General features: G+C 45.4%; 1 protein-coding gene across 1 annotated transcript in view; it reads left to right on the plus strand.

Annotated features, from left to right (window-relative positions):
- LOC149343884 (uncharacterized) overlaps nt 1–13,938 on the plus strand; it is a 33,874-nt gene that overhangs the window by 13,495 nt on the left and 6,441 nt on the right. The window contains exons 2-3 of the mRNA XM_089547093.1: nt 12,164–12,218; nt 13,427–13,710. Of these exons, the coding sequence (XP_089403219.1) occupies nt 12,164–12,218; nt 13,427–13,710 (339 nt within the window). The remainder of the gene's footprint in view (nt 1–12,163; nt 12,219–13,426; nt 13,711–13,938) is intronic.

Genomic DNA, 13,938 nt, shown 5'->3' on the forward strand with positions numbered 1-13,938 from the left:
GCAGACGAGGCTCCTTACGTGCATTGTGTCCCGTCATCTACTAATGCGGCCCCATTGAAAAGTAATGGACCCTTATTTTTCTAATGTCTTTTCAGGAGACTTTGCTTATGTCTACTCATGCGGTTGACTGCGCTCCAGGTAGGCATTACCGTGAATGACGAGAACGGTGAAAATACGAAATGACAACTTGAAAACGACCACTGAAATTAAAAAATGTGCTGAGGTCCGATTTCGTGCAGTGCCAAAGGCTGACTTCCGGGTCGAGGCCGCTTACTTCCAGTGCTTCACTTTCGGGCGCCCGATACGCCATCCAGCCCCCTAGCGAAGGTCAGTGGTATGTCCCACCACATACTTCACGCTAATAGTTGTTGTCGGCTGTGGCATGCATCTGCGGTGAAACGAAAGCCGCAGCTGGCACAGAACGAGGTTGGTCGGAGGAATATTGGAGAGCCCTTTGTCCGGAAGTGGATATTGTCAGGCTGATGATTACGATCAAGACATTGGGTTTTGCGAGATTTGCTAAAGAAGCAGGAACTGCTACCTTCGTGAAAAACGTTTCTATGAGACTCTGGCAATATGGCTTTTGCATACGCATGCGAAAATTACCAATCTGACTCCTATAGCACGTGATTTCACAAGTGCAAAAGTTTACGTCCATTATAAAGAAAAATGGCTGATCTGAGCTCACTGCAGCTTCGCAAGTCATATCAAGTCATAAATCATGTTGTGCGTGGCCTGCACGTTGTTTGCAGTACTGCTCTAGCTCTCAGTTCTGCTTCGATGGTTCTTAAACTCCATTCTGTTTTCTTCTGTCGCTTTTTCCGCAAACAACTAACTCTCGGTAATACTAGGTGCATTAGAACGCACCTGCGTGCGTTGTCTCCCAGTATGTTTTCTCTTCGTAGCACTGGGCTCACTCAAATCTTCGCTGCTCTTGTTGGAAAAACGCTACTAGTTATCTACCCACTTCTATATAATTTTCGTGAAAGTACGTGCGGTTATGTCAAATGTACTCTTACGCATACCACCAGTTTTGTTTTTATATGACCTATGAAGATAACTAAGATGGCCTCAGAAATGCAACACACTGCTGTGATCTGTTGCTAGAGCTCATTCTTGTAAATTTGAAGAGTTGTGTTATCAGAGGCGCAACTTTTATATGTGGTTCCTTATTTTATTCATCCCTTCCGCGCACCCAAGTGTCAGTTTCTATAACCCTATGCCCTGGCGTAATCGGGTCAGCAGTCAGTCTTTCTGTGAATACCCAAGAATAACATGTGCGAATCCTGCCTGTCGTTTACGAGACCTACAAGCATATTCGTCAGACTTCCGCGCCGACCACTGTGTGCCAACAACGGATAGGAGGGGGGAAGAGGACCGAGGGCTTCATGTGCATGCATACTGCACTGGTGGGGTGATGGAAACATCCTTTTCCGTGCTAATGTGTTGCAAACTCAAGAGGGCAGGAAGATAAACCGGAATGTTAGCGATCTTTGTAGAAAGCAAATGAACAATAAACCTTACATAGAGAACAGAATAGGCGAAAAATGAATGGCTGGAAAAAACAAGGTGCTGCTTAGTTCCAGAAATAGCCGCCGCGGTGGCTCAGTGGCTATGGTGCTCGGCTGCTGGCCCGAAAGACGCGGGTTCGATCCCGGCCGCGGCGGCTGAATTTCTTTGGAAGAGAAACTCGAGGCCCGTGTACTGTGCGATGTCAGTGCACGTTAAAGAACCCTAGGTGGTCGAAATTTCCGGAGCCCTCCACTACGGCGTCTCTCATAGCCTTAGTCGCTTTGGGACGTTAAACCCCATAAACCAACCAACCAGTTCCAGAAATGGAAACGCCGCGGTGTTAGAGGGGGCAGTATGTTTTGCTGTAATGAAAACTGGCTGCTCGTATTGTCGCGTAAAGAAAGAGGCTTTTGCACATTGCTTGCTTTGGGTGAAAAGTTTCAAAGCTATCTCCCGCGCAATAGTATAATCAAGCTCAGTCAGGGCGGAATTTAGAGCCATTCTTCTGATATATTGCTTGCTGATAAGAGTTGCTTCGCCTTTTTCACTATGAAGTTGTACTTTTCTTGTGCTTCGACACGCCCCGCGTTTTCTACGAGAACTATGTTCTCTGTCTATTAGCAATCCAGCCCTGATGAGTTCATGGTTCGTCACGAAAATGCAAAAGGTGCGTCATTAAGTAAATAGGGGTTGTACATATCGGATTTTTGTTACTAGTATCATTTGATGTTTACACAAATGGCAACAAAACTAAAAATATTGGAGAGAACACTCAAGCTCCGCCTTAAAGGTAGGACGCGATAGATTAAGGGTTAGTGCACATATATACAGAATTGGTCATTCACTACTTAACATTCATGGATCTCTGAGAGTTGAGCCTCTGCCCTGCGTTAGCAGGCGATGTCACCGGTAGGTCTTGCGCAACCTAGGTTGCTTTTGCCGAGCAACCAGTCTTTGGCCTGTCTATTGGCAAAAATGCACCGAAAATGACTTTAACCCCTAGTGCAGGTTCTGTGGCGAAACAGCCACGTGTGGCCACATACTATGGCAATGTAAAGAACCTTTACCAGAGAATCTAGTACAAATTCCTTCTCTGCAGCAATGGGAGGCCGCTCTGGTCATCACGGGCCTGGACAATCAGGCCTTGGTCACCGAGTGAGCCGCTAAGGTTGCCGCTAGCCACGGGCTGGAGACCATGTAGCGATGACCGTGTGCATCTGCATGTTGACGAAACGAACTTTTCCAATGCAATCTGGCGCACAATCATTAACTTAACGGCCGCCTGTCATGGTGTCAGTTTCCTCACAATCCAGTTAGCAGGCTATGATGACGCCACAAGGTCGCGCGACCCAGGTATCCCACCTGCCGCCTAGGTTGCATCTCTGGGGATTTTTCATCGATGTTTTGCTCACATTGAACGACGCCGATGACGGCGACGTCACGTCGGATGTTCTGAGACACAGCTCGCTATCGCTGTCATGTTAAAAATAACTTTGGCTGCTAGCTCACCCTCTAGAGCGAGGGCATTGGCAGCGAGAGAATGGCGGCTGAATTCCCATCTCGGCAACAGGTGCGCCTATCGTTTTTCTTAACAGCAGGTTCGCATCTGAAGTGCTACTCTTCGGAATGATTCTCTGTAGATTTGTTTGAAACATTACAGCGATGCTTACGCGTATGAAGTCTTTTACTGCTTGCTTACTTAGAGACACCGAGTGTGACTTCATCCAAAAGTCAGTCTTGCTAAAAAATTTCCTCTGGTTAGTTAGGTTGGTATTGACTCTTGTACGTCAGCAAAACAGACATTGACCAAATAGAAAATTGTGTTTAAAAATCTTCCCATCAGGCGATTCAAACTCGTGACGTCCGCAGTGAAAAGGATGGGTTGCTGCGATTTGGAAGTGAATGGCGCTGTAGTGTAGCCTCTGGGACCCGTGTTAGAAAGCTTTGTCGACGCTTACATTTTTCTTTCGAAATAAGTCGATATTGGCGACACTTGTATTTTATTCTTTGGCCTTTTCTGCCTTATATTATCTCCGTTTTCGGTCACAGTGGTCTCTTTATGATTGGAACGCGGTATCTTACAGATACCGCTGTAGAATAGCTTAGCTATGCTATTGGAGGAATTAGCCGGTATTAAATGGGGTGTCATAGGGCTTAGTGAGGTTAGGAGGACAGATGAGGCGTATACAGTACTAAAGGGCGGGCATGTACTGTGCTATCGTGGATTAGCAGATAGGCGAGAACTAGGTGTGGGATTCCTCATTAATCAGGATATACCTGGCAACATCGAGGAGTTCTACAGTATTAACGAGAGAGTGGCAGCTATCGTAATTAGGCTTAATAAGAGGTACAAGCTGAAGGTGGTGCAGGCCTACGCGCCTACATCAAGCCATGATGACCAGATAGTTTAAAGTTTCTATGAGGATGTGGAATCTTCAATAACCAAAGTAAAATCACAGTACACTGTACTGATGGGCGACTTTAATGCAAAGGTAGGTAAAAAGCAGGCCGGAGACAAGGAGGTAGGTGACTATGGCATAGGTTCTAGGAACAGTAGGGTAGAGTTATTAGTAGAGTTCGCAGATAGAAATAATTTACGGATTATGAATACCTTCTCCCGCAAACGAGCAAACAGGAAGTGGACGTGGAAGAGCCCCAATGGTGAGACTAAAAATGAAATAGACTGCATACTGTGTGCACACCCTGACATCGTAGAGGATGTGGAGGTCCGCGGTAAGGTCCGTTGTAGCGACCACAGAATGGTAAGGTCTCGTGTTAGCTTAGATTTGAAGCGGGAACGGAGGAAACTGGTGTAGAGAAAGGCTATTAACGAGTTAGCATTAAGAGAGAAGGTAGAGGAATTCAGAATGTCGCTGCAAAACAGATTTTCCGCTTTAACTGAAGAAGACGACCGTAGTGTTGAAACAATGAATGATAATCTTACAGTTATCGTTACAGAATGCGCCGCCGAGGTAGATGGTAGGATTGTTCGACAGGATACCAGCAAGCTATCTCAGGAGACAAAAGATCTGATTAAGAAACGTCAAAGCATGAGGACGTCTACCTCCACAGACAGGATAGAACTAGCAGAGCTATCGAAGTTAATAAATAAGAGCAAGGTAGCCGACATAAGAAAGTTTAACATGGAGAAAATCAAGCATGCTCTAAGAAACGGAGGGAGCCTAAAATCAGTGAGGAGAAAACTGGGCATAGGTAAAAACCAGATGTATGCGCTAAAAGACAAGCAGGGCAATGCCATCAGCAATATGGATAAGATAGTTGAATTAGCCGAAGAGTTCTACAAAAATCTATACAGTAACGAATCTAATCATCAAGTTACTGAGGGATGCAGTCGAGCACAGCAATGGGACATCCTGCCAGTAACGAAGGAGGAAGTAAAGAAAGCGTCAGGAGCAATGCAAAGAGGGAAAGCAGCTGGTGACGATCAGGTAACAACAGATTTGTTGAAGGACGGAGGAGAGATTGTGCTACAAAAACTAGCCACCCTTTATACGCAATGCGTTGTGACCTCGAGAGTACCAGAAGCTTGGAAGAACGCTAACATTATCTTAATTCATAAGAAAGGAGACATCAAGGACTTGAAGAATTACAGACCAATCAGCTTATTGTCCGTTGCCTACAAGGTATTTACTAAGGTAATCGCTAATAGAGTCAGGACAACCTTGGACTTAAGTCAACCAAATGATCAGGCAGGCTTTCGTAAAGGATACTCGAAAATAGATCACATTCACACTATCAATCAGGTGATAGAGAAATGCGCAGAATATAACCAACCCCTATATATAGCCTTCATTGATTACGAGAAAGCATTTGACTCAGTGGAAACCTCAGCTGTCATGCAAGCATTGCGGAATCAGGGTGTAGAAGACTTCTATGTGAAAATATTGGAAGATATTTATAACGATTGCACAGCTACTATAGTTCTCCATAAAGTAAGCAATAAAATTCCAATACGGAAAGGTGTCAAGCAGGGAGACACGATCTCGCCAATGCTCTTCATTGCCTGCTTACAGGAGGTATTCCGGGGACTGGAATGGGAACAGTTGGGGAGAAGAGTTAATGGAAAATACCTGAGTAATTTGCCATTCGCTAATGACATTGCCTTGCTAAGCCACTCAGGACAAGAACTGCAAAGCATGATCAATCAGTTAGACAGGCAGAGCAGAACGGTGGGGCTAAGAATTAACATGCAGAAAACCAAAGTAATGTTCAAGAGCCTAGCAAGGGAACAGCAGTTCGCCATTGGTAGCGAGGTGCTGGAAGTAGTAAGATAATATGTCTACTTAGGGCAGGTAGTGACCGCAGGTCCGGATCATGAGAGGGAAGTAACTAGAAGAATAAGAATGGGGTGGAGCGCACATGGCAGGTTCTCTCAGATCATGAATGGTAGCTTACCAATATCCCTGAAGGGAAAAATATACAACAGCTATAACCTACCGGTACTCACCTATGGGGCAGAAATGTGGAGGCTAACAAAGAGGGTTCAGCTTAAGTTAAGAACAACGCAGCGAGCTATGGAAAGGAAAATGATAGGTGTAAGGTTAAGAGATCGAAAGCGGGCGGAGTGGGTGAGGGAACAAACGCGGGTTAATGACATCTTAGTTGAAATCAAGAGGAAGAAATGGGCTTGGGCAGGGCATGTAATGCGAAGGCAAGACAACCGCTGGTCCTTAAGGGTAACGGAGTGGATTCCAAGAGAAAGCAAACGTAGCAGGGGACGGCAGAAAGTTAGGTGGGCGGATGAGATTAAGAAGTTTGCGGGGATACAGTGGCGGCAACTGACACAGGACAGAGTTAATTGGAGAGACATGGGAGAGGCCCTTTCCCGGCAGTGGGTGTAGTCAGGCTGATGATGATGATGATGATCTTGCAGATATAGCCTATTGCTTGTCCGTCCATTGTGAGAAGGAGGAGACAAGTTGCCCCTAGAACGACGTTTATTATCCCATGATTGTGGGTTGATCGCATGCACGAAATAGCGGCTTATAGTCAAGCGACGCACGGCTTTAAACTGTTCGCGGCACATGTCCACTTCGCATGGTGCCTTATCCGTGGCGCGCACAGGCACGACAAGGCCAGCATCAATCGATTTTTGTCCGTTTGAAATAAAAGGTTAAAGAGTTTTTATGGCGGCAGCCATAAAAACACGGCACCGAAACTTTGCGGGCTCCCTATAAACACTTCACTTGAAAACAATCTCTTGAAACGCCATCTACTGCCACTATGGTTGCGAAGAAAGCAACGCTTTCCTTTTTTTTTCCACTATAGGACTGGGGAGAAAAGAAAGCGCTCAAATCAAGAGAGTACAAAGCGAACCATAAAAAAAAAAACAGTACGTTACAACAGGTTTGAATATTCCACTTGAAAAACTCAATCAGCCTTACATTTTCTTGAAAATCTTATACTCGGTTATTTCTAAAAATCGCAAATAGAGCCCTCTATTCTCTCCATCTCTTGCTCTCCGACGCAGTGCCTAGGATTCTTCAGCACTTACACAATATAATATAGAATTCTGAGGCGTCGCATTTAGAGAGCGTCTAGGGGCTGGCAATGCCAGCACTACCTAGAAAAATATAAAAGCTCAAGTCCCGGCTCTGAGTGCAAAGAGCTACTCACAAAAACGTCCACTCGTAAAAAGTCCGCATTGATGCTCCAGAGGATGCGACATTACAAGTTGTCAAGCTTGGTTATACTGCAACGAAGTACAACGAACCGCTGTTTCGCTGCGCACCACTGCGCCTCGCATGTGTAGAATGCGAAGTGGGAGAGGCCTATAGAGTTCTGCACAGTTTGAAGCCATGGTCGTGTAGTGAAAACCAGAGCTGAGCCAGAGAGCAGGAACTCGGTGAGTGGGGCAGCGTGTAAGACCTGTTTTTCTCCGCAATATCATGCACCTACAAGCCCAACTTTTCACGCTGCTCAAGCAGTGTTTCTCCTCAAGTTCCCAATAGCGAATCGGTGCAGAGGTGTTGTCGCTGTTGGCGAGCACATCGACTAGGATGGTGGCCGAACGCGCTGCCTTTGATATAAAGTAAACAAGCTCCTCAGGCGTGTTCGGAAACATCGCCGCGTACCCGACTCGGCTGCTTCCATGCTTAGGGTAAGTTCTAGAGCTGGTAAAAAACAACCGTGGCAGGAAAATTTATTTCGTCATTTTATTCCTTGAATTTGAAAGAATGCAGCGTTGTTACGGAAAACGAAATCCAACTGACTGCTCCTGCCCCGCGTTTTCGCCTAAAGTGCCACGTTGCTATTTAGAAACATAATAGAGGTGCATTCCTGTTACAATAAGTCTAGCCGCTGGAATGGGAGCCCTTCCGGAGGCCTTCACTACGGTGTCCCACAGCCTGAGTCGCTTTGGAACATTAAATCCGTATCAAAGCATGAAAAAAAAAGCATTTTTTTTTCTGATCCCGAGGTGCATTTACCAGATGCGTTTTTTAAAGGCTTTTTAACCCCCGGATTAGTGCTTTCCAACCAATAATTCCATTCAAGCGAATTCACTACAGGAGCGCAACAAAATGCATGAGGAATATTTTGCTGCCTACCCACCCCGCCATTCATTGCGCTATTTTTTCGTCTTGCAGGTGCGCTAATACGGCCAGAGGCTTATACTGTATTTTTTTCTGATATTTAATAAACTAACGCCGTCCGCTTACAGGTTTTTCTTTTTATTTCTGCCTTAAATTGCTCCTATCTCACTTTACTACAAATTTGTATTCGACATTAAGAACTGTAAAAGATATGTCCATTGAGTCGTTATAATTTATTGTCATGTAAGCTTTACTAAAAACACTGTTTACGTATGAAACAATCACATTGTTTTTAAAGATCCTACCGACAGAGCAATTGCGACTTCTATGGAACCGACCATGCTCCACATAATTTTTTAAATGTTGGCAGAAATACATATCCACGGATGTTAGCACGGCCCAATAAAAAAAAATAATCATTTACAAATTGCCTCATCTATGCAGAACCCCACCCCGCACAGATGAACGTGAGCACACTCTTTATTACCTGCGCTAATTTCATCAGACGAACGTCAGGAGGATTCACTCGTAATCTTTTGAGCCAATCATTTCGCTTCCTTGCACACTTCCCCCATCTCTGTCAGCCCAAATAAAGGGAGCGTATGAGACGCCCAGTCTTTGTCCCCACATCATAGTCCTGAAGAAAAAAAACACACATACACACAGAGACACTTCGAGCGATTACAATAGAACAGGCTCTTTTTTTCGGCTCATCACCGAGGTCTGCCTTTCCAAAGTGAACATATAAGGAAACGACTTTTCTTGCTTTTCCTCTGGCCTGCTCCTTCATCGAGTTCATCCTTATACCATGCTTCAATATCCCTTTCATCTGCAGGCAGCTTTACCGCACAGGGACTTTATTTTCGTTCACACCTCTCTTACGGATCAACACTCAATTCTGGCCTCCTTTGTTTGGTCGTCAGGCCTTCACCGCAATGGGCACCATTGTATATTACTATGATGTATTCCCTATTGCCGCGGTGGCTCAGTGGTTATGGTGGTCGGCTGCTGACCCGAAAGACGTGGGTTCGATCCCGGACGCGCCGGCTGAATTTCTTTGGAGGAGAAATTCTAGAGGCCTGTGTACTGTGCGATGTCAGTGCACGTTAAAGAACCCCAGGTGGTCGAAATTTACGGAGCCCTCCACTACGGCGTCTCTCATAGCCTTAGTCGCTTTGGGACGTTAAACCCCATAAACCAAAACCAACCCTATTGCTCTGAAGGGGGCGGGGGGGGGGGGGAGGGGTTGAAAAACCGGTGCAAGCCAAGACCAAAGAAAAGCATGGTCTGCTCTCAGCAACATATCTGCGGGCCGAAAGGTCGAAAACTAAATGCGAGAGGAAATGGCAACCAAAGCAGTAAGCACGAAACAACGAAGATACAAGCAAGCAAGAAACCTTAAAAACGGAAAATTCGTAACGGGACGCCGAAGTGAAAAGGAATGAAGGGACAACCAAAAAGAAAAACAGCTTAATGTAGCTCGGTTCAATCTAGCCTGTGCTCACCGGTGGCGTACACTTAAGTTTATATTATCCTTTAAACGTTTTATTAACGTTTTCACTGCTTCCACCCCGTACTCGCTGTGAGGAGCGGTCATTGACGCGGATAAAGTAATTGCTTTAGCGTGCTAATTCCTAGTTATTTCTTAAAAGATTCGCTTATAAGGGTTCTTGCATGGTTTTCGCGCGTTTTGCTACATTTTCTTTGCTTCCACAACGAGTCCTTTCTTTGGTATGGCACAACCGGAAACGTGGCTTCCGAGTACAATGAATCTGTTTCTTACGCCCTGGCTGGCGAAGTTTTTGCCTCAGTGGGATCGCCTGTGCAGCTGTGCCTTTGAGCCACATAGGCGGCCTCATCATCCCGGCGCTGGAGAGAAAAAGGTAGTGGTGCACATCGCATTTTCTTGCCGTTGCTTTCGCCCCATCTCTATTTGAATTGACCGCTGGACCACACTGACAGGCTGTTCTGAAGGAAGACATATCACTCGCGAATGACATTTGTTTACTTGTCCAGTAAAACATGATTGCTAGTGGCCACTTCTGAGACACGTTATGTTTAGCTCTCGAGTGTTGTAAACAAAAATTCTTATGTATAAATAATTCTTGGGTGTGGGTCAGACACAATTTCAGATCCCAAGGAACGGCCAGAGGTGATTGGACTGAGCTTCGCATATTAGGAGTGCCGTTTCTTTTTTATGTGCAATACCTTATCAGCACTGTAAGAGTAAGAAAACAAATGATTTTCCCACTTCTTCGGGAAGAGAGTGCGCAATAGACGTATAATCGATGCGGCTATAATATTTGTTCCCATTAGTACTATCCAGAAAATATCAGAGACCCGAGGGAAAAAATATGATCGAAATATGGTAAACGGAGAAACAATTAAATCTAAAAGTTATCCTAGTGTTGTATGGTTCCGCGAATGACAGATACTTTCTGCTAGGCATGAGGGAATGAAAGTAGCCTGCATTTTGGATTCTAGAAACAGCGCGTGCTTAATCAAAGCCTGTGTTAGTTCGTCGATTACCCGAAAGTTTCGTTCCATAGCTTAATATTGCGGCCATTGCTTAGTACTAGCGTGTTTTATACCCAAGCGTGAAATTCTCGACGTGAAGAGACTGAAAATGTTTTCTGCAAAGAAAGAAGTGTTACGTGCAGTTTTCATGACACGCGTTGTCTGTCGCCCCCACATGAGAGAAATAAAGAAAAGTGATGCAATTTCTTCTATTTTCCGTTAAGCAAACAGAGTAACATTACTTTTCTTTATAGTAGTATGCATTTTGGCGTCTTGTTCTGCCGCCAGAGGGCGTCCTGGCATTTGGCGGGCAAATTCCAGATTTGTGCGAAATAGACTTCTCATTCGTTGAGCTGCCAAAACGTGCGTCGTTTTACTCTTTCATGCCAGTATTTTCTAACACTCTGCAAAACGGGACACCTGGTCTTTTAGAGTACAAAATAAACATAATGCGTGGGATGCCAAAATTTGGTCAGAATACTGCATTGCTTCGAATGTACCATGGTCCACGTAGTAATCGTGTCAGCTCTAGAGCCTGGCATACGTTTGTCATTTTGTATACAATGTAACTGATTATATCCGCACAAGCAGCCTCCTGAGGCAGTTTTCTGACCATCGTTATGTCTAACGGCGCTCATAACCCAGCTTGATTCAGGTTGTTTTATTTAACTGCTGAGGTAACAAGAACACCAGACATGGCACATTTTTAAGAGAAAGCTGAATTTTATCTGTTGTGCAAGCAATGAGGTAATACCACTCATTTCCGCATGAATTTTCAAATGTATAAATCCTGTCAAGACGCGATCCTCAAAATAAACAAAGAGCTTAAATGGTGCCACATCCGGACAAAAGTCTTGAAGCTATAACGGAACATCGCAGTATTTCATTTATTCTTTGCTTTCTTGCCTCATGAGGCGAATAGAAGTACGTGTAGCGAGACAGGCCTAAAAGCCCACTAATCGCATAATTCTGCCGTACTGCTGGAAGTGCAATTCTTGGCCTCTTATTATCTCTTTTTTTCCCACAGATCCGTAGAAGCACTAAAGATGCACCTTACGAAGCATCTGATATTGGCAAAGGCACCACTGTAAAGAACTTTACTGGCTGCAACATCCACTCAGTACCCCGGGAGGAAATATGAGCAGTTTACACGTTGAATGAGGAATCTATTCGTAGACGCTGTAAAATTTTGCTGAAAAAATTTCCATCAAGTTGATCGTTACCAGTCTTTACAGCTTGAGAAACCATATGCATCGAAGGAGCCGGTAATAATTTTGGATCTAGGAAGACGTGGCATCGTGAGACTGGAATAGTTAAAAAAAGTAACATTTTGCCTACATCACTGTCTTACAATCTATGAGGAGATCATTGAAAGAATATTTATTAGCAGTGAACATGCGGCCAGTTAATTGAGAAATTTCAATTATAGATTTATACATCGTCTATACATTGTTAAAAAACATCGGACCGTACCGGCTTGCTCTGGCAATATGAATAATAAAATAACAAGAACGCCAAATAAAACTCGGAATGCAATTTACGTTTGCAACCCTTTGGTTGCATTTTGTCGGCCACAATAGCGGTGAACGCATGGTTTGATGAGACCCAGTCTGCATGCAGGACAAAAGGAGCAAGGTGAGTGAATCGGCAATCGATACGGAAGGGCTGTCCTGAGCATTGTCGGCGAGGCAAGTACGGGTGAGAGGAATTTTCCAAATCAAGCTTCGGTTAGCGCGCTGTTAGAAGAGTTTAGCGATCTGTTTACACCAGGCCTAGGACGCATTGTAGGTCCCGCAGTTCATTTGCGGCTGCATGAAAATGCGCAGCCGCGATTCTGCAAAGCTCGTTCTGTGCCATATGCAATGCGAGAGCAAGTGTCTAAGGAAATAGACCGGCTTGTTAAAGAAGGCATTCTATCGCCTATCGACAGTGCGGACTGGGCCACGCCTCTCGTTCCCGTTATCAAGAAGAATGGCTCCATTCGATTGTGTGGCGATTTGAAAGTGACCGCGAATGCTGCATGTGTCACAGAGCAGTACCCATTGCCAAAAATACGGGATATTTTTGCTAACCTAAACGTGGGTGAAGTGTTCAGCACCATCGACTTGAAAGATGCGTACAATTAGTTGCCACTCGACGAGGAAACCAGGAAGCTCTTGGTCGTAAACACTCAGAAAGGCCTGTTTTTCTTTAATCGACTTCCTTTTGGTGTGGCCTCCGCCCCTGCTATTTTTCAGAGACGTATGGAAGGCATCCTACAAGGAATTCCGGGCGTTAATGTTTACCTGGACGATGTGGTAATTGCGGAGAAACGAGGGAACTCGGAGACGCTGCGTCAAGTTTTCGAACGTTTCCGGCAGCACGGTGTCAAGTTGCATCCGCATAAATGTAAGTTCAGGCAACCAAAACTTGAATTTCTGGGACATCGTATAAATGCGGACGGATTGTTACCTAAGACAGACAACATGGCCGTGATAGCAAAGATGCCGAAGCCAAACTGTGTTGGAACTGCGAGCATTCTTGGCCTTCGTAACCTATTACCACGCATTTCTGGGAAACTTGGCTACTGTTTTGGAGCCGCTGTATGAACTGCTAAGAAAGAACGCACGCTGGCAGTGGGGAGTGAGACAAGATAAAGCTTTCCGATTAACCCAGCGGCTGCTGCAAGAGGCGAAGTTTTTGGTGCATTACGATCCAAATAAACCCCTTATCTTGGAAACCGATGCATCCTCGTGTGGCGTTGGCGCAGTGCTATATCACAGAATAAATGGGCAAGATCTACGAATCAGGTTCCGATCATGAACTCTGTCACCGGCTGAGCGGAATTACGCGCAAATCGAAAGAGAGGCATTGGCTGTGGTCTTCGGTGTTACAAAGTTCCGGGAATATCTACTCGGGAATCGGTTCACGCTCGTCACAGATTACAGGCCCCTCCTCGGCCTTTTCAGCCCCGTTAAGCCCGTTCCAACCATAGCCGCTGCACGGATTCAGCGTTGGTCACTCCTACTAAGTGCCTACAACTACAAGATAGAGTTTCAGCGAGGGAAGGCGTTAATTCCGGCGGACACCCTCAGCCGTTTGCCTGTACGGCAGGCGCATGACGCTAAGGCTGCAGAAGAGGACGCTAGTGAGTACGTCCTTCTATCTGATCACTTAGACTCCGGTCCGCTGTCGGCGAGCGATCTGGCTACGATGACTGCGGACGATAGCCAACTCGCACAAGTCCGCGATTACATCCAGAACGGCTGGCCACGATACTTGCAACCTGCTCAGGAGCCTTTACGCACATACATGCACAGGAAGGACGAACTGACGTCCAGCCATGGAATTGTGTACTGGGGCCATCGAGCGGTAA

This window comes from Amblyomma mixtum, chromosome 5 (genome assembly GCF_055824585.1).
Source record: "Amblyomma mixtum isolate Tamu chromosome 5, ASM5582458v1, whole genome shotgun sequence".
Lineage (NCBI taxonomy): Eukaryota > Metazoa > Arthropoda > Arachnida > Ixodida > Ixodidae > Amblyomma > Amblyomma mixtum.